Raw genomic sequence first — 23,734 nt, forward strand, 5'->3', positions numbered from 1 at the left:
CAACAGAGAAGGATCTGGCAGAGGGAGCCTGGCATAATTTGATCAAATTGTGGAAATTTTCGGCCAGAAGCACATCATAACTTAATCAAACCACATAATGTAATTTCCTTTATCGTTCTCTCACTAACACTTCTGGAAAGAACTTATGCAGAGAGCTGTAGCATTACCGACTATACATACTGTAGGCCCATTGTTGCTACTTCGGAACTTAGCTTAATATTGAGAGAGGAATATATTCTTTTTAAGATTATTACTGTCCAAATTTAAAGCTACAGCAAGGAGTTGGTTAGCTTAGCTCAGCACATAAGGTGAAAATGGCGGAAACAGTTGAGCTGTAGTTGATTTTTTCTGGCTGAAGGTTAAGAAAAACTAAACTAAGCTAGATGCCAAACTAACATCTTGCTATATTTAAAGTCCATCCATCCATCCATTTGCTTCCGCTTATCCAGCTCAGGGTCATGGACGGGCTGGAGCATATCCCAGCTGCTGTTCACTGAGCTGCACTCAGTGATGGCTGCCATTTATAGTGTTTGCAGCAGGTGTTCTGAGAAAGATTACAATTACACCAGATCACCAGGCATGATGAAGAGTCCCCACATTAGTCATCTTTACGTAACTGATTAGCATCTGTTTATCTCCATTTAAGAACTGGCAGTCTCCCATCTGAAGGAAGTGATACGGTCTGAAACAGTGACTGCGGATTCAAGTTCCACCCCAGTGTATTTTGTTTTATTTTGTTTTTTGTTAAAATACAAAATAAAAAAAAAATAAAAAAAACAATAATTGTACACTAGTAGTCCCAGATAAATACATAGAAATGCAACTCAACACTTAGAAAAGCAAACTAGCCTACTGAAGAGCACTTATTTGAACTGAGGAGAGAATGTTTCACCTGTTGTATCATTTTCCGCATCATAATATTGTAACTGTACATTTGTATCTTCTTCTTTCAGCTGCTACCTTTAGGGGTCACCACAGTGGATCATCTGCCTCCATCTCACCCTATCAATAGCATCCTGAGCTGTCACACCAACCCTCTGCATGTTGTCCTTCACTACATCCAAAAATCTTGTCTGTGGTCTTCCTCTTTTCCTCTTGCCTTGCAGCTTCATCTTCAAAACATCCTTTGTCCAGTATATCCACTGTCCTTCCTCTGCATCTGTCCAAACCATCTCAAATAAATAAATAAAGTCTAGTTAAGGTATGGTTTGTTTATTTATTTATTTGTGTTTGGTGAAGAAGTCATCTAGGGTTTGGAGTTTCCAACTCATAATTATTTTTGTGACGGACTCAGCAGGCAGGAGCAGGTGGTTTCTGCAGCTGCAGAGTCAACATTCAGCAGGCAGGTGCTGACACAGGTAATCCATGTCTGTAAACACGCACGCACACACACAAACAGGCTCTCTGAAAACAAAAATGTAAGAGTAAATGAAAATGCATGTAGACTGTTTTATTTTGGATCAATATCTTGAACTTAGAAGAGAAAGATAAAGACTTAAGTTCAAAGGTCCAAAAGTAGTCCACCACAAAGAAATAACTGTGACCGTGCAAAATGGATTCCTCACTCCCCCTGTTGGCGTAAATTTTTAAAAAGCAAACCCTCTTAAAGCAATGATGCCAAATCGTCACTAGTCACTTAATGCCTGTTTGTTTGTGGCAGCGCAAATCTCATAATTCCAATAACAATGTATTCCAAAACTAAACTGGTATGGCACTATTTTTCTTATAGGTTGTTGGTCAAATGGTCAGAAAAATGTGAGATTTGAGTGAATTTTTCATAATTGAGTGGTCCTCTGTCACAGGCTTTGTAAGTTCCTTTATATCTAGTCATATAACACAAATCTTTAGCAAAATTTTCCAGCGTCACCGTCACATATAGCCATCCTGCCCCCGCGTGGGGCGTGAAGAGATTTCTTCCAGCAAAGTGGGTATGATGGAAAAGGTTTGAGAACCACTGCACTAAACACAAGTTAGTGCAGTATCATTCATTAAGTAAATTCAGATCTCCTAAATGCTGAGTGGACTGTATACTGATAAAAAAAAAACAGGTTTCAGTGCTAACCTGTCATTGTCATTAGTCAACTGTGAGCTTTTTTTTTTGAATTTCCTGGATTTAAAGAACAGCCCCCTCCTCCAGAGAGAGAGAGAGAGCAGCGAGGCTTCAGAATCATGTTTGTGAACTGAGTCTTTTCTTCACAATGTTCCTGAGCCCCTGCCCCTGAGAATGTCCAACACCTTTTTCAAAGATATGAAAGATTTGCTCTTTGATGTCAATCACTTGTTTCAAGTCTTACTGAATACAACATGATGTTCATCTTGCTTGGTGACATATTAGAGTCAACAAGGAGGATAAAATAGGACATGCTATATTGTACTGCTTTATGGTGCTCTATACAATATCATCCCATATAGTACCATACCATATTGGTGCTATATATTAATTATTGAAAGCATCATGGACACACCTAAGCACACATTCAGATCTTATTATTTTAGCATCTACTTACCACTGAATTTTAACATTTGGTACACTTTTACAATTGAATTATAGACCAACAAATGCCTTGCACACACACACCCACACCTGGTGCTGATTTGTTTCACCATGAAGCCGAACCAATTGATGCTACAGACGGACCTGTCAGCAAGCCCCATCTGTACACTCCCACACAGTCACAAAAAGACGACTAATCAGCCAAAATAAGTGAAGACACATGTGTGAGTGTTCCATGCTTGTGTAGGCCTGCTCGAATGTCACTATGGGCTTCCAACTGGCCGAAATGAAAGCAGCACGGCACCATCTTGTGGCTGTCTTCTGTTACTTCATCAGGTGCAAGCCAACTATATAACTTTGCCCAACACTGCAATTTTCTCAGGAATTGCACTTTCTAGTTTCAAAATAAAACTGTGCTGTTCAACAGTGCAATATGCAGTAAACTCAATGCACGCTAGCAATGCTTCATTTATATGATATTTAATATTTAGACATGGGGCAACAGCCATTTTTACAGCACATTTTGCATAATTTATCAATACCTCCTGTATACAATCACAAAACCATGACATTAGATTTTTTTTTTCTGTTTACTTACAAGTGAAAAACCAGACAGGTTTTACAAGCATAATCTTTGTACAGTCAGCATACATCATTAATTATAATTTTTCTTCATAATTTCTCCCTCTATAACATTTGTTCTATATCTTTCTCTACGTCATTCTTGTTTTTTCTTTAATAATATCTGGACACAAAAATAGTATGAACCACCAACGAAACATGCAACATCCAGTGTGAGCACATTTAAATTCTCCTGCAACTACTTGAGTTGTTAAGATAGACTTCTGTGTTAGACTCTGGTAAACTTTTAGTGTTTGGTGTAAAGGGTCGGGTAAATCTGGGTCCCTATAGACAGACAGAAGCTCTTCTCTCAGTCTAGCCACTGTACAGAGATCCAGAGAGAAACAACTCCCTGTTACTTCTAAGATCCCACAACTCTTTTTATTTTTTTGTCTGCTAAAAGACCTATTGCTCCCCAAACCCCAGTATAAAAAAAACTATTTATTTACATAGTCGGAGATAGAGATGGCATCTGCGTGTGTGTGTTTGTTTGTATGTTTAATTCATCATGTGTTATGAGGAGATTTTAGAGTTGATATTTTTAGACAGATAACATGTAAAGGAAGGGAGACTGCATTAGAGCCAATGACATACATGGACTTGGTATGCAGATGCTACACACACAAGCACATGGATAGAAAATTAAGAAAAGCAAACAAAAACACGCTTCACCTTATGTTTCAGGTGTAAAGTCCACTGATTACAAGGTTTTCATTTTTTTTCTTGGTAATTCATACACTTAGTGTAAAATTAAACTATTCAAAAGGGGAGTGCGAAATAAAGATAGGAATCATGAATAGGACTGTTTGCTTTTCTTCCCTAGATTTATAGCTATGTGGAATTGGCATTTTTAATGTGAGTGTGTGTTCATGCACAAGGGCAAAAAAGTTGGTTCTCTGAGTTTCAGGTCCTCTAAATACTGTAAACAAGCACTACATTGTGTATAAAAACAAAATTTCTCTGTACATCTGATATGTACTGTAAACAAATATAATACAACATATGAAATAGTCTCACAGGCAATAAATAAAGATTCATATAGCAATACAAAAAAAAAAATCATGTTAACTTAAAAAAAAATCATATTAAAGCAGTAACCATTTTGTGGAGGACATGAAAACACAGCAGTGCAAAATAAACAGAAATCTTCCCTCTCAAACAATGTCTCATATTTCTGGCAAGTCAGGATGCAGTTACATATGTTATATAGTAGATGTTGCATAGAAATTACTCGGATATTAAGTGATGTTTCACTAAAAATGCTAAATGAACCTGAACCCTGTACAAGCACACGACAGGACCTTTCTCTTGATGTAATGGACACAACAGGCGTTCAAAGAAGTGTACGTGGAGGCGGGAAGAAACATCATCATGCTACTGTAACAGCATCATGTCTTAGGATTGTAACTGTGGATACTTCCTGGTCTGTTTGATACTGCCGTTTTACCTCTATAGTTTCTCACTCTTAAAAAAAAAGAAGAAAAAAAAAATCTATTTTTAGAAGGATGATGTTTTACATTCTAAGCAGAAAAAGTGCAAAATACCACAAAAGCGAGTGTCGTTGAGTTGACTGCCCTTACGAACAAAAGCAAGGCTGATGTAAGACTTCTAATGTGCTCCAATCTTACAAAGAAAAAAGAGGAAACGCTTAAATCTCATATAGTAAATGTCTCACATTCTAAGGGGCGTCGTGAATAAATAAAACTTCTATGCCACAATCACCAAGACTTGATTGTCTGTGATAAAGATATCTATATATCTATCTATGTGTGTAGAATTAATGTCCGGCTATGACACTTCACCATGTACAAAGTGAACCTCAGAGGTGTTTTGATTTTTTTAACTTCATGAACATGTGGCACTGCATACCAAATAGATAGACTCATGCGCACAACATATAATGTCCAATTTGATATATATTAATATTGATGCTTTATCAAACAATAGTCATCATTCAATAAAATAAGGTGAAAATCTGATTAAAAGGGGTAGGGAACAAGTTGTTTTTGTTAATAAAGTCAAAAACATGCTTGCTGTTTTTTTTTTTTTTTTCGTTTTGTTTTTCTTTTTATTGTATTGAACTGGAATGCCAGGTAGTGTATTATAAAATATACTTCCTTCCCAGAATAGATTGTTAAAGTACTTAAATAATTGAGGAGAAGACAAATCATAGAACTCTACGCTAATATCATAATACAAAAATAAATAAGAGGTCTCTATAGCAGAGTCTTTACTATTTCATTCCCAAAATGCTTTGAAAATCAATAAAATCCTGCTGATTGTAATAAAGGAAGGGTGAGTGCCCATTTAGCGAAATTTTAATGGATAAAACATCAAAATAAATAAGTTAGAATCTATACGTGTGTCCAGTCCCTGTATCTATAAGATTTGAAGTTCTGCGTGAATGACTGTGTGCAATATCATGAGCATGTGTGTGTGTGTGTGTGTGTGTGTGATAAAGTGTGTAATACCTGGTTGATTCTGCACTTGACCTCTGAACTCAGCACCTGTGTTCTTCTAAACCCTGGCTACACTCCTGTATACTGTATGTCCTGTAAACATGTGTCTATTTCCTGTAAACACATAACGACTTCCTCCGAGCGTCTCACATAATCAGAGCAGAAATCATCGTTTGCTGAAAGCATTTTCCAAATTGCAAGCTACGCAAACCCTGAAACAAAGGCTGAAGACCCCCCCCCCCCCCCTCCTGTGCCCAAAACTTCCAGAAGATTGGATCAGTGTTACAGATGTGAAACCCAGATGTCAGAAACCTGTTTTTCTTTCAAGCTTATTTCTTTGAAATTTAGTCTCCTCCTACGAGTGGATCTGGGCAGTGCTGGCAAGCAGCTTGTGCCAGCTCACCACTCGCTTGCGTAAGTCAACTTTGTCCAGCCACACGTAGGCCTCGCCTATTAGGGTCTTCTTCACAAACTTGCCACCATTGGAAACCAGGAATAGCTGGAAAGGACAAAAGGTAGTTTTGTGCACGCTTAATGGAATGCTTTTAATTTTCAAGCTTGCTTTTTTTTTTCCCATCTCTGCTGATGCTTTGTATCACAACCCGGATTACCTGTAGTGCATGTCCGGTGGGGTTCATGCAGAAGCGAAAGGTTTCATTAAAGGATGGCTCGCGGTCGTGACGACAGACTCTGGTCTTCTTCTTGATGATCCTTTTCTGGGTGGCGATGTTCACCACATAGAGCTTCACATAAAGATCTGTGGACACAGACAGATCTGCCTGAAGTATTTGATTTCTTTAATTGTGCTCTTGGCAGAGTGGACAGAATGGAGCACATCTGCAGGACAGTTTCTTTCTATACCCATTAGTTTCAGGTTTCAGGTATTTGTTTAAGAGATTGTTTAGTTCCATGCTATTTTTTCCCACTTAAGGATTAGTTACATATATTTTAATAACTTTTATTATTGTAAAAAACATTCCTGTTTTCAGTTGAATTAGATTTTTTTCTAGCTCATAAATAAAGGCTTAATCCTACAATTTTCCTTCTGTACCATGTTTCTGTTTGGGCTGGTTAGTAATCTTTTGGGTGACTTCCTGTTCTTCTTTGAATGTTGCTTCTTGTGACCTGCTTTTAGTTTAACGTCTCTTCTTTTCTCATTATAAAAATTTAATTCAGCTTTGTGTATATGTGAATATGTGTATAATTCTAAGCTTCTAAGAATTCTAAGACTTGTTACAACAAAGGAAGAATTCTACCAACACACTGAGAATTCTAAGCTTCTAAGAATTCTAAGAATTGTTACAACAAAGGAAGAATTCTACCAACACACTGAGAATTCTAAGCTTCTAAGAATTTTAAGACTTGTTACAACAAAGGAAGAATTCTACCAACACATTGGTAGAATTCTTATATATATATATATGTGTGTATATATATATATAGATATATATATATATATATATATATATAGATATATATACATATATACATATATATACATATATATATATACACACACATATATATATATATATATATATATATATATATATATATATATATATATATATATATATATATATATATATATATATATATATATATATATATATATATATACATATATATATATATATTTAATATAACTCATGACTGTAAAGTGTTAATATTTTCAGACACTGAGCCAAATTCTGTACTTCAGAGCAGCTCTATATATCAGCTGAAATAAAGCCTTGTGTGCAGGTCCCATCTGGAAGCAAATGCAAATGAAGCAAGTGTTGGGCAGCTTGGGAATTAGGGAGGTAAATATTACAAGGGGAAGAAATGTGGGTGACAATCTGTGTTTTATCAGCGGAAAAATACATGCACTCTGTCCAAATAATAACAGTCTTTAAAGGTGAAATAGTGTAAAACTGTACTGTCATTAAGTACTTTGATTATTTTTTTATAACAAATTTTATTTTCAATTAATGGGAATTATATAACTGTACTATAAAATGCACAGTTTCATCTTAAATGCCCAAAGTGTGCTTTTAAAGAGGCTTCTGTGTTCATTAGTGAGCCATTCCAGTCTTGTTTTTAACCTTGCATACATACAGTACACACTACTGAAGGGTTAAATGTTCTACCGGGAAATGTGGGCTGGTAAACACGTTATTACAACACCACTTGATCTGCTGCTATAAAAACTGGCAAACATTTGAAGGTAAGCTACATGCCAGAACACACATTTGTGTGGGCTTCCCAGCTGTTAAATATAAAATTATATGTACCACAGAAACTCTCTGTAAATATACTTTTTCCTCTCTCTCAACTTCCTCTCTAAAACAAGATTCTAGACAGAAGGGACAACAATAAGTGACGATGAGTGAAAAATTTAAAAAGTAACCTTAGCAGCTCAGTATATTCTGCCAAAACAGCTCAGTAGGTGTACTTTTGCTTGGCAGTGGTTCAGTCATGTGCATAGATCAGGTATTTTCAGTTACCAGGCAGGTGGTCTGGAGTCTTGAACTTGTAGGTGATGTTACGACACTGAAGAATTTCAAGGACCAGGTGTTCACCCTCTGTCTTCATTTCCTTCTTCAAAGCAATCTTTATCTCTCCCATTACTTGGGTCTTACCTAAATACATAGACAGGTTAAATATGCACTAACCAAGTGAAGTCAATTTTATTTATATGGCACATTATAAAAGAACATAAGTTGGCCAAAAGTTCTTTTGCATGCAAATATTGAAATCCGACGGGCTTCAAAGGGGCTGCACTCTACAGAACACAAAGTGTGTGAATGTGATGACTAATATCAAACATGGTCTGCAGGCAATCACATTTATTGGTTTAACAAGGACGAGGAGAAGTTATGATGAGCCTTGCCTGGCCTCTAGTTGCCTTGGCAACTGAATGGAAATGGCAGTTGTGAAAGCTGGGTCAACAAGTCCCTGGCAAATGATAAATGTAGGCTGTGTGTAAGTGCACTTTTATTACTCGTGTTGTGGGGACATAAATCTATTTACACAGTCACAATGTGAGGAAGCTTCTCCCCTCTGGGGACAATAACATAAATCTTTACATTTTTGGATGAAGGTTGACTAAGATATAGGCTGAAGCTAGGTTAAATCTCCAGTGGACGTGATGTCCTCTGAAGTGATGAAAAGTGAGAAATCCATTGACACAAATAGATAAAAAATATGATATAAGAGTGTGAACTGATATCTAAATGAGTGTGTATGTATACTGCAAAAAAAAAAAAAAATTAAATGAACACTTTTTAATCAGAGTATAGCATCAAGTTAGTTGGGATATTGATCAGATTGGGTAAGTAGCAGAGGGGATTGTTAATCAGTTTTCAGCTGCTTTGGTGTCAATGGTGCACTAGAGGGGCAACAATGAAACAACCCCCAAAACAGGAAAGGTTTTACAGGTGGAGGACACTGACATTTTTCCCCTCCTCATCTTTTCTGACTGTTTTTTCAGAAGTTGCACAGGTAAAACTCCTCCAGGATGACACACCAATAAGTGTCATTGCCAGAAGGTTTGCTGTGTCTCCCAGCACAGTTTCAAGCACATGGAGGAGATTCTAGGAGACAGGGACAGGGCCGTAGAAGATCCTTAACCCATCAGCAGGATCGGTATCTGCTCCTTTGTGCAAGGCAGAACAAGATGAGCACTGCCAGAGCCCCCCAGCAGGCCGCTGGAGTGCATGTCTAGTGAGCCCTGTGCTCACTAGAGAACTGTTTACTGTTTCTTATAAACGCTGATAGTACCGAAAACACAAAAACAGACATTTACTATATAATAGATACACGCCAACCTTCAGTGTCACTGTGTCCGAGTGATGATTTCATCACATCTGTGCCATTTGGGATCTTGCCACTAAGGAAGAGATTAAAAAAAAATATATATAAATTACTTAACTACATAAAATATTACTGTATGCACAGCATATTTTCTGTTTTCAATGGATGGAGATATGCCTCGGAGCAGTGAGAAGAATAGCTAAGCATCACATTAACATATTTAAAATGCTAAAGTGCCACTCTTTTTAAGATAAATAAACTGACTCACAATCGGGGCACCTGGAAGATGGCACTGTCCACCTCGTTGGCCTCTCCTTCTTCGTCCAGTAGGCTGTAGGCACTGCCACTCAAGCCACTATCCAATGAGGCCGCCGTGACCGGGGCATCACCTGATCTGTAGGTTGACCGAGCTGTGCACAGATATGACCACACCCATCACGACAAAGACAAAGAAAGAAAAATTGCCACTCCCCCTCCTTGATTGGTTTCAATAATGTAAAAAAAACAACAACTTAGCATTAATTAATATTTGCAGCAGTGGAAATCATTATAACACACGTTAAACCTACGAAAAATTAATGCCAAGTCAAAGAGGAAGCTACTTTAAAGCACACAAGACTGAATTGTAATGAATAGCACACAAACACTGAAGATTAGCGAAAAGCACATGGACAGTTATCTTTCTCTCAGCAAAGACAAGACAGTAATAAGTCACATTTAAAATTTTAACTTAAACACACACACATATAAAGAGATATTACATGTATATGTTTATGCAGGCTAAACAAGAGGCACGGAGACTCATCTGACATTGTTAGTCATCTATATGAGATAGTTGTGTTCCAATTCCTCAAGCTTGGCATTAGCATCGTTTAAGTGAAATAGCTTTAATATGCTTCAGTTTCATTTTTGCAGGACTTTAAAGAATGTTTATGGCTGTCGCTTTATAATATTTTTAACTGTTTACATGTAGGATATTTTAGGTTACTTTAAATGTTTTAGCTTTCAACTTTTTGTTCTCAAACAGCTGATCAGGCAGTGTGACAGAGTATGAATGATGTAAGATGCGTGGATGTGGTGCAGAAGAGAGGATCCATGCCGACACGTTTTTCTGTCAAGCCACTCAACACAGCAAAAGCTCACTAATAACAGTTCAATGACGCAGCAGATGTGGTAGTGGCAAAGCGCTAACATTCAATGAATCGTCTCACAGTCTTAGATACTGAGATCCTGGTATTAGTGAACTGTGTTGGTGGCCATCAAGAAAGTGTGTGGCGCCGCATGAATCTGTGATGTGAGTGCAACTTTCTGTCTTTCTGTCTCTTTTATTAGCTTGTTATACTCCCCTCTTTCTTTCTGCAGGTGTGCGTTAGTAGTACTGCATCCTCTCTTTCTCTCATTCTCTCTTTCTCTCCTTGCTCCATCTGTGCTTCAGTCACACGACAGAGAGGAGACTCTTGGGCAAACTCTCACCTCCGGTGCTCTGCGGTCTCTCTTCTGACACGGCTTTCCTGAGGGTCAGGTGCCTGCCGTCTGCTCTGCTCCCTTTGGCCGACACAACCGATGGCAGGGCAGGCAGCCAATCAGACTGGGCTCTCTGAATGGTAAGCACGCCCACTATGCTGTGTCTCTGGTGCCTCAGTGAGAGGCGGCCTCTTTGGCCTGGATGCGTTTAGATTCACAGGCACAGATGTCAGGGGGGTCAACGCCAGGAAACATAGGTCACGGAGTCGGAGTTTAAATTGGGAGGAGGGAGGAGCAAGATGGAGATTCAGAGTGTGGTTTATCTTCATCATGGCAACCAGCTTGACTGTCAATGACATGCAGCCACAGTGTGCAGTGCCCTTCCCACTTATCACTAATGGGGGGGGCGTGCAGCATCTACTGAGGTGCATCGTGGGTCCAGTAGTTGTTCAAACAAAAAAAAGGAGGTGTAGCAGACTGCATGCACAGCCATCTCAGTGGAGGAGCTTCAGAGTAGCTGGTCGTTGTTTGTTAACAAAAAAGCAAATCATAAAGAACTCGGGAGGAAAAAAAAGAAATAATAAAAATAATATCAAAAAAAGTAAATGATATAAGGGAGGTGACTGCAAACTGTTTTAAAGTTGGATCAGTAAATTCTAAATATTTAAGTCCTAGCTGGCAGCAGAAATCTCTGATTTCATAAGCCTCATCTAGCTAGCCTCATCATTTGAGAGTGCTGCTCTGACGTTAAACCTAAGCTAGTTTGTTGCTACTCATTTGTTTCGTCAACATCTTGTGCAACTCTGCTTTTTTCCTCTTCATTTATTTATTACTTTTTATCCGGCCATACTTCTACTCATCTTCAAATTAAAAGCTAATGTCAGTCACAATAAAAATAATTATTTATGTTTAACTCCACATTAAAGTAGATTTAAACTCTCTTTTATATGTATATATATTTTAACAGTGAAAGGATTTAATATAGTTAGAACCACATTTTTATTAGATAACATTATGGCTGTTTGGAAGGAGGTCAAAACTGGGAAAGGTCAAAGACAGTGTGCTACTGTACAGGTGAGGTGCTGGCTCTTGACACTTGTGACTACATACAGAAAAGAACCCATGAAAGGTTGACACACTGTGAATACAATGCCGAAGAGAACCAGAGGGCGTAAAGAGTGAGGGGGAAACTAAGTAAAGAAAAGAAAAGAAAGCAACAGAAAAAAAAAAAACTCAACAGAAAGTAGAACAGATGAGTGCGAGGCGGCCATGCTGCGTAGGCTTTATTTGCGTCTTGGTTTACTTGGTTGGAGGCGTTGTGGCGGCTGCTGCTGTGACTGCTGTTGGGCATCGCCCGTTGCTACGGCAGCGCCTCCTCTGTTTCCATTGAGGCTTTCCTGATGGTGCTGTCGTGCTGCGCTTTTGCTGGAGCGTGAAGCGCCGTGTGAGCGAGAGTGTTGGCTGTGTCCGTGGCTGTGGCTTTGGCTCTGGCCCTCGGACGGGGAAGGCTTCGATGTGCCAGGACTACTGTGAGATTTCTCGATAGTGGGCACCTGTGTGTCTAAAACAACCAGATTCACCAAATTACCAAAAAAAAAAAAAAAAAAGCTACCTTTTGCTTTTCTTATAGGTTGTTACCTGTTGAATACCACTTGTGAAGAAGGAGCTGCTGGCTAGTGAGATACTGAATCTAGCCAGTGTGCTTTATAATTTTTATTTCATAATCATTCTCATTAAATTTGATGTCACTTTGACGTTATTTTCAAAGCCTTCCACGGCCACATTGCCCTCCGTGTTAGAAGAAAGATAGAGGGAAGCTAAGGCAAGGCCTCTGAGCAGGGTGGCATCATGGCAACCAAGAAAACAGACCACAAGAAAGCAAAAAGCATGAAGCAAAAGCTAGAATGGGTGCAAAAATGGGTAGAGGAAGGTGGTGGTAATAAAGACACGACTGCAAAGAGAGAATGGACAGAGGTTGACATAGAGATAGAGAAGCAGTGACAGGAAGAACGCAAACAAGGGAAAAGAAAGGGATAAAGAAGAACACACTACAGAGACGAGGAAACAGCAGAGAAGCAGCAGTGTTGTTCGGGGAAGATGGTGATTAAGTCGCGCAGGTGAGGGGAATACATTGTGTCCTACCCTTGGCCGGATCTGGAAAGATCCCATGGCTTCGGCTCTTGATGACAGATGATTTGGGGGAATCCTGATTATCATGCGAGGAGCCAGTGGTTTTAGGGGAGGAGTGCTGTGAGGAGGGTTTAGAAGAACTGTGTCGACCCTGGCCTGAGTGGGAGCGTCTGTGGTGGTCCCCCTCGCTCTGCTCCTTAAGAGGAAGCCACCGGGGAATGTTGTCCAGCTGGGCGGTGTTGGACAGATCAATAAGGACCTACAAGCAAATACAGACGTTTAACAAAGCTGGAGAAAACTTGTATGGACTCAACTATGTATTAAATATAATATTAAAGGAGTTTACCTCTCCCAAGAAATCATTAGAGGAGCCTTTGTCATAGTCCCACACGCTCACCTCCAAAGTCTTTTTCTTCAGCTGGAATGTACACACAGTTTGAGAGTTCATCAAAATTTTTAGCAACCAATTCAAGTGGAGGGAACAAGAATTATTACAAAAAAAGAAAAAATAATTGAGCTTAAAGTTAAAGCTGTTTCACACCTTCAAACAGCTGAAAAAAGGAATAGAAAAGGCAGCAGACGTTGGCCATTTTGCTGTGATTGATACAAGCTCACTGAATCTAAAATGGGATCTAAACGGATATAATAAATCTCAGCGGCACATCCATCTGCTCTGCTGAAAGCCAGTGGCAACGATGACAGTTGGCATACCAGCAGAGAAAAAGCAATATATTGTGTTGCATTTTTTTTTATTATTTCAAAACATTAATCAGTTGAGGGTTTTCTTATTTGTTCCTTCATATAATAATTGTTGTAGAGTTATAGAATAAATGCCATTCAAACAACTGTGTAAGATAGTAATAACATTTTAGATTTACTTGGATCCTGAACTCATGGTGCTGGTTTACATGCTGCTTTGCTGCATTTAGCATCAGAACAAGGCTATAAGTCTGTAGTCATCCTAGTGGTTTCATTACATTGTGCTAAAGGACTCTGAGTGCTCATGTGGAGTAGAAAAGCGCTATATAAGAATCAGTCCATTTACCAGCCCATTACTTTGGCAAGGCAGGGCTGTGATCAAAATGCTAAGATACCGTACTCATCATGAAAACACTTCCTGCTTATGATTTTCATGACTTTCTCTTGTAATAAAAACAAACATTTGAACAAAACAAAATGTTAGTGCTAAGTCAGTAATATCAATACCATGTGTGTAAGGACCAAGTGTGCATCATAGACTGTATATAAAAAATGGTCGTGGCCTCCCTCCATTGGTTTATGATTTCATATGATATGCAGAAGCAATATATGCTGGTTCTCCTTTTCCTACTAATCATATTTAGACGAGAGGTTCAAATACAACATTATCAATTAATGTTAGCAAGCTTGGTTAGCATGTTGCATCCAGTAAATGGTGTCGACAGCACAGACACACATATATACTAGTTGGTGCTAAGTACAAATAAATACTAGAATTTCACCTTTTTGGACAGGTTTTTCATACAATTAATCACAATTACACAAAGGAAGTCATATCAGTGTATTTGTCAGTTAATTAAATTAAAAATTCTCCAGAAAGAAGAGGGGACTAAACATTTGAGAATTTTAATATGGGAGACTCAAGTGAACTTCTAAGGAATTTTAAGGAGTTTTGGGCCTCCAGAGGTTTGCTGCTTGCTGTGTACCAAATGTCATGGTGACCCAGTAGTTACTGAGATTTTCCAAATGAGACCAATAGGGTTCAAACATGTTGCATGTGCACCAAGGCTACACTGTTTGAGATGTACCTTGAGTGTCTCTGACCACACAGTACCTGTTCCAGGTGGATGTTCTTATAGATGACAGTTTGGTTCCACTCAGGGTTGAGGGTCTTGCCTGCGTGTTTGGTCTTCCTCTTGTTTTCAGCACTGGAGGAACACATCACAACAATACATATTTGGTCAACATGTATGCAAATACTGTGCATGTTAGTGAACCGCCACATTGTAGGGAGCAGAAGATACTGGAGTAGGGCACAAAGTCACAGTAGAGGGAAAAGAATGAATGTGATGCACATTGTTTGGATGGTAACAATGTATGGGCCTACGTGCATGGATAGCAGGGTATGATGTCAGGGTGTGCTGCAAAAAAGTCCATTTTGATTTCCATCAAGCCATTTCATTTCATTTTGATGTATTGAAAGAACAAATGTTTCAGATCTCCAGTAAGAAGAAAAATACCAATAATGCCAATGACAAAAAAAATAGACAATTTGCATTAGAAATGCAATAATGACAGTACACCAATAACTTATTTCACCAGTTTTGAGAAAAGATGCTTTAAATAAAAAAGACTAACTAAAATATAATAAATGACTTGCTGACATGGATATTTTTTGCAGTGTGTAGGGTTTAATTTGAGACTAGCATATGGGTAAGTTAGGTTGGGAAAAGTTAGGTTGGAAAAGACAGGGACAATCTACTCTATACTGGACAACAATGGTATGAATAAAGATTGCAGGAAAAAATAATAGTGTACATTGGATGTGACAGGGCACTGAGGGTACAGTATGATGTCAGGGCACAATGTAGGATATTACTGAGGGATTTTAATAAAAAAAACAGGGACAAATTCTAGGTTATCGGGGCCAGTGTTAGAGTTTCAAATTACAATGGTTAGGAAGGAAAAACAGACTCTCTACTGGGAAAAGACAACAGTAAGCTTTGAAAAACAGCATAGGGGACAATTAGTTTATATGTGTTAAGTAAAACAGATGGTAAGATATTAATATTTGGGGAGTCCAAAGGGAGCATCATGGAATATGGGAATTAAAGGAAATGCACAACTGTTTCAGGTTAAACTGAGTTAGTAGGCCTGAACTAAGTGCCTTTTATCAATACGTTTCTAGTGAAAAAATAACCTTGCTCTTTTGTTACCTTAATCAAAGTGACAACCAATTTTCAACCAAAAAATAACCAAAGTGCCAAAGTGGGCAAGTCACATACCTGGCATTCTGGACAACCATGACCTGACTGAGGGGGTCCAGCATGCATTAAATATAGAGAACAACATACAGAAAAAATAGTCAGAGGGAGGGCGGGGGGGTCAAAAAGTGTCTGTGGGCTGTGAGTACATTTGTTGGGAGGGGAGACTGACTCTACACTTGAGTTTAGAGTGTTATTTATCAAGCGTGTGTTTTACAAAGGGAAGGGAACTGTGATATGCTGCGGTGGATTGAAATTTTGCTGTAGTGTGTACATGACTGCATGTATGTGTGCTGAGAGGACTTTCAGGTCAAGTAAAGGATCCTTTGGCAACTGTAGGGGAGATCTGCCAGTCTTCAGCCGAAGTGTGTAATCTGTTTTTGATACAAGGGCTGGACCTTCAAAATTTTGTATGTAAAACAAAAATAAAAAAAACACTTTGAGATGCAGTTCCATGTAGTTGCCAGAAGACCTGTGATGCAACTGAAAAGCCTCTTTATGGATTGCAGTTGGTATTGATAGCTGTGAGATTCCATGTATACACACACAGGGTATACACGAGTATGTGCACACATGCCTTTAAGTGTGCATGTTTCCATAACCACTTTAATGCGGCTGTAGGGCTTGTAGATGCCATTCTCTGAGTCTCTTTAGCATCGCCCCAATCCCATTCATAACTCACAGTGGCATCTGTGCATGAGTCAACCCGAAGGCATGTGAGAGTGGCAGCTAAAAACCCGACAGCCATGCAGTGTATTATTGCTTTTATCTGAAATGATCCTTGGAAAAAAAAAACAAAACAAAAAAAACACTTTCTCGAGGGACCTCATCTCATACCAAAGAGAAGGTGGGAGAGTCAATTGCATTACAGTGCAATCACAGTGGGAAGGGAGCAGTAGACTTAAGCAGGAGTCTGGATTGTATTGCAAGTAAATATGAGAGCTATTGATTTTGACTGCACTCACACCTACAGTAGAATACACATCAACAGGGGGAACACAAGTGCCTCATTATATTTACATAATGTTTATGCCATTCAGGAGAAAAAAATGGGCTGAGTCTTGGACCCATAATACATTAGAAAGTGATGACCTAATGCATAGTAGTACATAGGTGTTATGGAGCTGATATCAAAGACAGTCCCGTGCTGCATATTGAATGGCGTCACGGTAAGCCAAAATCAATTGTATATCGATTTTAAAATGAATGGAAATTAAGTTAGAGCTTAACAGAGTCTGTGTAGTCTAGATGGGAAAAACTTAGCTTAGTATGCAACTGTTCCTTCTGTAAATCAGGCTGAAAAAGAACTAAATTTACAAATCTGTATACTTGATTACATCTTCCTGCTCTGAAATACCTAAGATGTGCTTACAGTCTGAACACTACTAACTCACCCCCTCCCTGGCAGTAGATACACTTTAACGAATGGATCGGAGTAGCCATTGTTATCCCGCGGGGCAAGGTTTCTGGCCTGCAGGACGTGAACTATCAAGTTGCCAAGCTGCTTGTCATAGTGGATTTGAAGCTGCAAAAAGAAACACAACTGAGTTATAATGATTCGGCTGCATTTTGGAAGCGAAGCAGTGTAAGTTTGCATTGTCTTGCATTTATGTAATTTTAAGACAGTAAAAATAACACCCATCTGCTCAAGTTTGATATTCTTAGATCCAATCAAATCTACACAGATTACAGAGTTAATGATTTTGTCACAGACCTGTATCTCTCCAGAGACAGGGTGGGATTGGCTCTTTGTTCCCTCTGAAGTCTGTAAAGGATGAAAGCAACATGCTTAGACAGAAAAATGTCTAGGTGGGAACTTTGTGTTTATTGCTGGCTGATTATACTGTACAACACACTGAGCTGTACGTTATGCTGTGCTTGAGGCTAAGCTGGAAAATCTCAGAATCAGTGCGTCTGTTTCAATGATCCTTTCAGATAATTTACATCATTTAAAAACGGGTTACAGTTACCTTATTATGTTCTACAAATTTTAAATTCATAGTAGGTTAGAAATAAATATACATCTTATAAAAAATCAAAATACAGCTTCTAGCATTTTTCTTGGAAACTGAAAGCTCTCCAGGAGCCTTTTACAGATTTAGGCACAAACTGAAAATGAACTTACCCAGAAACTCATATTGTGATCTTAATTCTGCTAATTCATATACAGTGCAGCCAGGACTACAACTATAGTTAAAAGAAGACCACATACATTCATCTTCATGGAGGTACATGGACAGTTGTAGGTGAGAAGAACAGCAGAAAGAACCCAGGCCAGAGTCAGTATCAAAGGTCATGACACTGAGTCAGAAACAGCATGAAAAGGAGGATCTGGGGTGGAGGCTGGTTGGAAAGCAGCTTGCAGATATGCAGCAACTGTGGATAAGCTAAAACAGTCTAAATAGCACACCCTACAGTAAATGTAGATTTCAGTTGGGTTGTCTTCTTTGCCTGTCTGAACTAAAGCTATTTTAAAGAATATGTTTTACAGCAACCCTGTGAACTCGCCTTGCTGCTGTGACGTTTCTTGCTGACTGAGGGGGACCCTGGCTGACCAGGGCTGGAGGTTGCTGAAGTGGTGGCAGGTAGGCTGGAGGAAGAGGTGGATGTTGGAGCCTGCTGCTGCGACACTTTCTGCAGCTCAGCTGCCAGCTGCTTGGGATCAACACCTGGAGATCTGGGAGGTCTGTCCCCTAGAAGGTTCACACATATACCTATGAGTACAGATGATCATCACTGCACCAAAACAAACCGAAGAATCTTGACAATGGAACAATGAAACTGACAACTATTTTTCAGCTTCTAATTATCAAGTAGGTTTGATGTTTTCCAGCAGTGCACATTGACAAGCAATTAAACCCTTTGAATCAACAGCATGGTTCTTTAGCCCAATTCACTTTCAGGTCAAATTCAATAGGAAAGGATTGGAAAAGAAAACGCTAAACTGAATATTAAAGCACCACAATAGAGAGAGCTCTTTGAAAACAATCTATTTCCACATTCGTTCTGTGTAACAGACCGGGGAACTAGGCCACAAGTAAAGCGTGGCTGAACTTAAGAAAAAATGAGAGCTGAAGATAAAAAGCAATAAGAGAAGAGAGTCTGAAAATAAGAGATGAAAGTTAATAGGGAAATACTGAGGAGGGAGGGACAGGAGTGGGGAAGTATCAGTGAAATCAGCATGTTACAGCTGGCATTATAAAAATACAGTGAATTACCTTTGCTGTGCTCCTGGAAATCTAGGTGCTGGGGACCCTCAGATTCAGCCAGCATGTTGAGATTACTGAAAGTTGGAAAAATTATCTTTCATACAACTCCGAAAAGTGAAACTAAAGGGAGGGTATAAGCAGGGAAAAAAGACAAAAAAATGTACCAGAAAAGCCACAAAAGCATCACTGAAATGAAGAAAAAATGAAGTGACAATAGTTAACTGAATAAAGGACAGCAAACTTAATGATTATGACTAGCTTTTTAATATCAGACATGGGAAAACAGTAATGACACGAAGAGGTTAAAATGATAATCTTAAATAAAAATAAAATAAAAGAATGACACAGTGACTATGTCATGAACAGAGTGCACGAGAGAAAGACTGCAAGTGACACAGGTTATACTCACAGTCTGACACACACTTCTGCCTCATTACACGGCTGTCCAACGAGCCCTTGCACCTCTTCATAGGTTTTCCCCGTCAAAAGAACACCATTCCACTCCAGGACCTGCATTCCTACATACGATTTGCACACCCAGAAGAACAATAAATATTGATCCTGTATTTTCCCATATGCACTACTGCACAGACAAAATTTGTAACATGATGCAGTTTTCTCCAATCTGCTCTAGCTATGACAGATTCAGAAGAAGGATTGACAGTTTATATGTATACATTTCAGCAGTAAAAGCGCAGCGAGGTTCCACTCAGCACAGCAAATGCACTGCATCCTCCAAAACACACCCTGCACGCTGGCAGGACTTACACGGACGGAAACAGCTCATCAGGAAGGTCCTCTGTTTTCGACGATACTCTCGAGCTGCATGCAAGAGTGACAGGAAAGCTACAGTACACTGAATTCCCACACTGGCATTATTTATCAAAATACTTGCACTGTATATTGTAGCTTGTGGAGGGTAAATTTCAGCAATCAGACAAACAAACACCCATTCATACGCGCGCTGTCCTTCTGTGACACTAAGCCTCTACGCCTGTTGAATCTGACAACATTTCTCCATATTCACACCAGAGAGAGTGAGGCATCGTGTTCCCGCTGGCAGAACCAAAGTACTTTGCAGCCATTCTGCTCTGTGTTGATGACAGGGTTATGGGTGTTATTACGGTTGAGCTGTCCGGCGAACGACACCACAGACGTATCTCGACTCTTGGACTACATTAATCTCCACAGTTTCCGTTTTTTCTGTGTTAGAAATAAAATACACGAGACAAGTGCTCTATAGGATGTTGCTGAATCCTCTGGCCTTTGACTTAAAGAACAATTTTCAGTATCATATTTTCATCTTTTCATGACGCTGTTCTCAGTAGAACCTTTTAGCACGTGCTTATATAGAAGTGGAGAGTATGAAAGCAAAATAAAGCAGCCATGTACTAGAATAAAAAGGAAACAGGAGACAACATAAACAAACTGTCCACAGCGGCAATTTAAAACAAAGCTCAAGGTTTGCCGATTGTCTGACTCCCTAAATGTGAGTGCGACTAGGCAGGTGATAGATTTAACTATGGAAGCACCCTCATATAAAAAAAAAAAAATCAAAATGTGTTCCTGTTAATAGACAAAATAAGCAATTTATTGTCAGATTTCAGTAAGTACAGTGTAAAATTAAAGGTCATATCTGTGGGTTAAGAATTAGCTGTAGCTATTTCAGTATAACTACTTGCATTTTACATCACTTTTTAAATAAAATAAACCCTGTTATCATGACACAGTCATTAGGCTCCATTGCCATTATAATTTGTCAAAAGGTGAAAATATCTAATATTAAAAATATAACTACCAGTTTATTCACTTTCCACGCATAAGCTTCCCATTTTTGGTTCTCATCTCTCATGACCGAATGTGAGTCATGGCCGATCGCCAGGAGGTGATAAAACTAAATGCAAATGAAGACCTATTTTTGTAATCTCCCTGTTTCTCTCACTCTAACTAAATGGTCAATTTTGTTAGTCTGTGAATGACCACAGAGGTATGTACACCCAAATTATATGCACGAAGAACAGTTTTGTTAGACATGCTTGTTGAATTTTATATGAGAAGACAAACACTGCTGTATTTTCATTTTAGCTTTGCACAATGACTGCTGGGAGCCCTAGACTGTACAAAAGAGCAGTGACCTGTCAATCACATTGTAGCCACACCCCACAGCTTACCCTGCTTCATCCTCTTACTCAGTAATTGCAACTCCATATATTTGTTTTTTCACAATAAGACATTTAATTTGATAAAAGAGCTTACCTTCGAGAATCTTTCCCGTTTGCTCTGCAGCTCCACCAGGTAAGACTTTGGCAACATAGGCTCCAATATCTCCATTACTACCAGGGACCTCTTTTCCTCCAACTACTCGGATACCCAGACCATTTCCTGTTAATGCCCCAAAATAAAGACTGGTGAGTGTCTATGGTAGTAGTAGCCTGTTATCTACAACATCTAGAATTAAATATCTGATCTCTTTTGTATGACTGAACACACGAGTAAACATTTAGACAAAATAACAGACAGTATAAAAGATGGATGTAGTTTCTGGGTCTGAAAAGTGAACCAAACAAGTCCCTTAAACATGCTTTCTTTTTAATGGCCGCAAGGGGGTGAAACCCGTGGTTGCAAAAAAGACATCTGCTTTCAAAACCCTAACATCGTGATGGGGAAAATGCTCATCTTGAGATGTCATAAGGAGACTTTGCAAACCATTGGGTGACTTCATGGTAGCTGCATCCAGCTTTTATGCTGTATATGGTCAAAACAGGATTAAACCTGCAATTGGATATTTGGTGTCAAACATTTAATTTATTAAGGAAAAAAAGAATTTCAGAGAGAGAGAAAAAAGGTAAAATTTCACTAAAATTTCTGGCAGCGTATACCTATAGAACAGAAGAAGAACGTATAAGCTGGGGGGATTAGCCATAGCTAAAGTGAAAATTCAGTGTAGCCCTACTTGCTGGTTTTCACTAGCTGTAAACTTTGACTAAAAAAACATGCACTTTGATACAATCTCAGAAACAGAAAATCCTAAATTCCTATCTAATCTAATACTGATGACAATATGCAGCTACACTTCAGGTAAAGGTTAATGGCTCAGACGAGTACTGTCATCATAGAAATCCTTGAAATTGATACGATTATTTAAATCACAGTATTTAAGAAATGTGTGCAGCATTTTGTTTGTAGATTTTATGTGAGTTTAGGTTATATGTGAGTTTTATGGCACCACACAGGCTTTCTGTCACTTTGATTATTGGCCAGTTTAAACCCCAACCTCTCTACTAATTATCTCCAGCCCCTCTATTGATTATCCCTACACACATAAAAAGGCTTTCAGTTACACAAAACCAGAACCTCACTAATTTTATACTATGAAACCGTTTTATATGGTTATGGAAGCCAGAACAAAAACACTGAGGCAAAATGACTCAGTTCAGCACTGGGCACTGGTAAACAAGACTCTTTCTTTATAGGCTGCTTGTTAATTGCATAAGATTATCCTGAGTGTGAGGGATACGCCATTTTGAGCATGGCAATGACTGATGAGCGTGGAGGAGAGCCAAATCGAAGGGAAGCCAGGAAATGAAATGCCGGCCTGCTTTGAGCTTGGAGGAGTTGATGTGATGCAACATATAGGCAGGAAAGGCCAGTTTGCTTGAGTATTAACATGCATGAAGCTAACTAGTCATGCTCTGCACACATATCTAGGTCCAGATCAATGTCTATATTTCGCTATCCTTTTTTAATATATTTTTTTTTTGTAATCATTTTATTCTTAATTATCTATATCATTCATAATTATTCAAAAGGAACAAACTCAAATTTGATGCAGTCCATAATGCATGTACAGCAGTCAGTAACACATTTGCAAGTACATGCCGTTCTGAATGTATATTAACTCTACAATCAGCATGCTGCTGCTGTTACAGTGAATTTAACTAGAGTGAACTGTGCTACTTTACCTGAGACACTGCGGTCTTTGGGATCCCTCTGCAGTTTGACCCTGAGGTGAGGGAAGGGGTAGTATGGACCTTTTCCCTATGGCCCATACACAGTGATAAGATGTTAAGTGCATTGTGCTACTTTACAAAAAGCATACACCATTCATACAACATACACATATCCAGATGATTGAGTGTGGGTGCATGCAGTTTGTTACTGACACTTTGAGAACTTTACTACAGTGTGTGTGTGTATGTCTGTGTGTTTTCCTCTTTCACCTGTCTCTTCTCTTGTCCGTTCTCTGACCGTCCGTCTCTTGGTTTGTCAAACCAATCTGTCTCTTCTCGTCTAAGGTGGTAGGCTTCAGGGATAAAAACAAGCACAGCTTCAAAACCAATCTGAGACTCTTCCATCCTCTTAGAGAAGATGAGTTTCGGGTCATTTACAGGTGAACACATGCCACTGAGAAAATGTCTACTTATGAAAAGAGAAAATTTATTAGTTGTTTGTGATGTCAAAAATATGAGGAAGGCATATGAACCAAGAAGAAGTTTGGCTGTTACGCTTTTTGCGACGTAGGAAAATGATGCGAAAAACAAAATATTTTTAAAGTATGCACAGAAAATAAGGCAGTTTGAGAATGAATAAAACAGTATT

At 38.8% G+C, this 23,734-nt stretch overlaps 1 protein-coding gene across 1 annotated transcript in view; it reads right to left on the reverse strand.

Moving 5' to 3' along the window:
- Positions 1-2,958: 2,958 nt before the first annotated feature.
- pcloa (piccolo presynaptic cytomatrix protein a) overlaps positions 2,959-23,734 on the reverse strand; it is a 63,212-nt gene continuing 42,436 nt past the window's right edge. Inside the window, exons 9-25 of the mRNA XM_030720108.1 lie at positions 23,356-23,438; positions 23,098-23,173; positions 21,392-21,517; positions 19,545-19,653; positions 19,145-19,209; positions 18,435-18,619; positions 17,641-17,691; positions 17,321-17,451; positions 15,948-15,974; positions 14,777-14,870; positions 13,310-13,381; positions 12,976-13,222; positions 9,638-9,779; positions 9,384-9,445; positions 8,061-8,195; positions 6,186-6,331; positions 2,959-6,073 (exon numbers count right to left, since the gene is read on the reverse strand). Of these exons, the coding sequence (XP_030575968.1) occupies positions 5,930-6,073; positions 6,186-6,331; positions 8,061-8,195; positions 9,384-9,445; positions 9,638-9,779; positions 12,976-13,222; positions 13,310-13,381; positions 14,777-14,870; positions 15,948-15,974; positions 17,321-17,451; positions 17,641-17,691; positions 18,435-18,619; positions 19,145-19,209; positions 19,545-19,653; positions 21,392-21,517; positions 23,098-23,173; positions 23,356-23,438 (1,895 nt within the window). The 3' untranslated portion in view covers positions 2,959-5,929. The remainder of the gene's footprint in view (positions 6,074-6,185; positions 6,332-8,060; positions 8,196-9,383; positions 9,446-9,637; positions 9,780-12,975; positions 13,223-13,309; positions 13,382-14,776; positions 14,871-15,947; positions 15,975-17,320; positions 17,452-17,640; positions 17,692-18,434; positions 18,620-19,144; positions 19,210-19,544; positions 19,654-21,391; positions 21,518-23,097; positions 23,174-23,355; positions 23,439-23,734) is intronic.

Source organism: Archocentrus centrarchus, chromosome 23 (assembly GCF_007364275.1).
Source record: "Archocentrus centrarchus isolate MPI-CPG fArcCen1 chromosome 23, fArcCen1, whole genome shotgun sequence".
Lineage (NCBI taxonomy): Eukaryota > Metazoa > Chordata > Actinopteri > Cichliformes > Cichlidae > Archocentrus > Archocentrus centrarchus.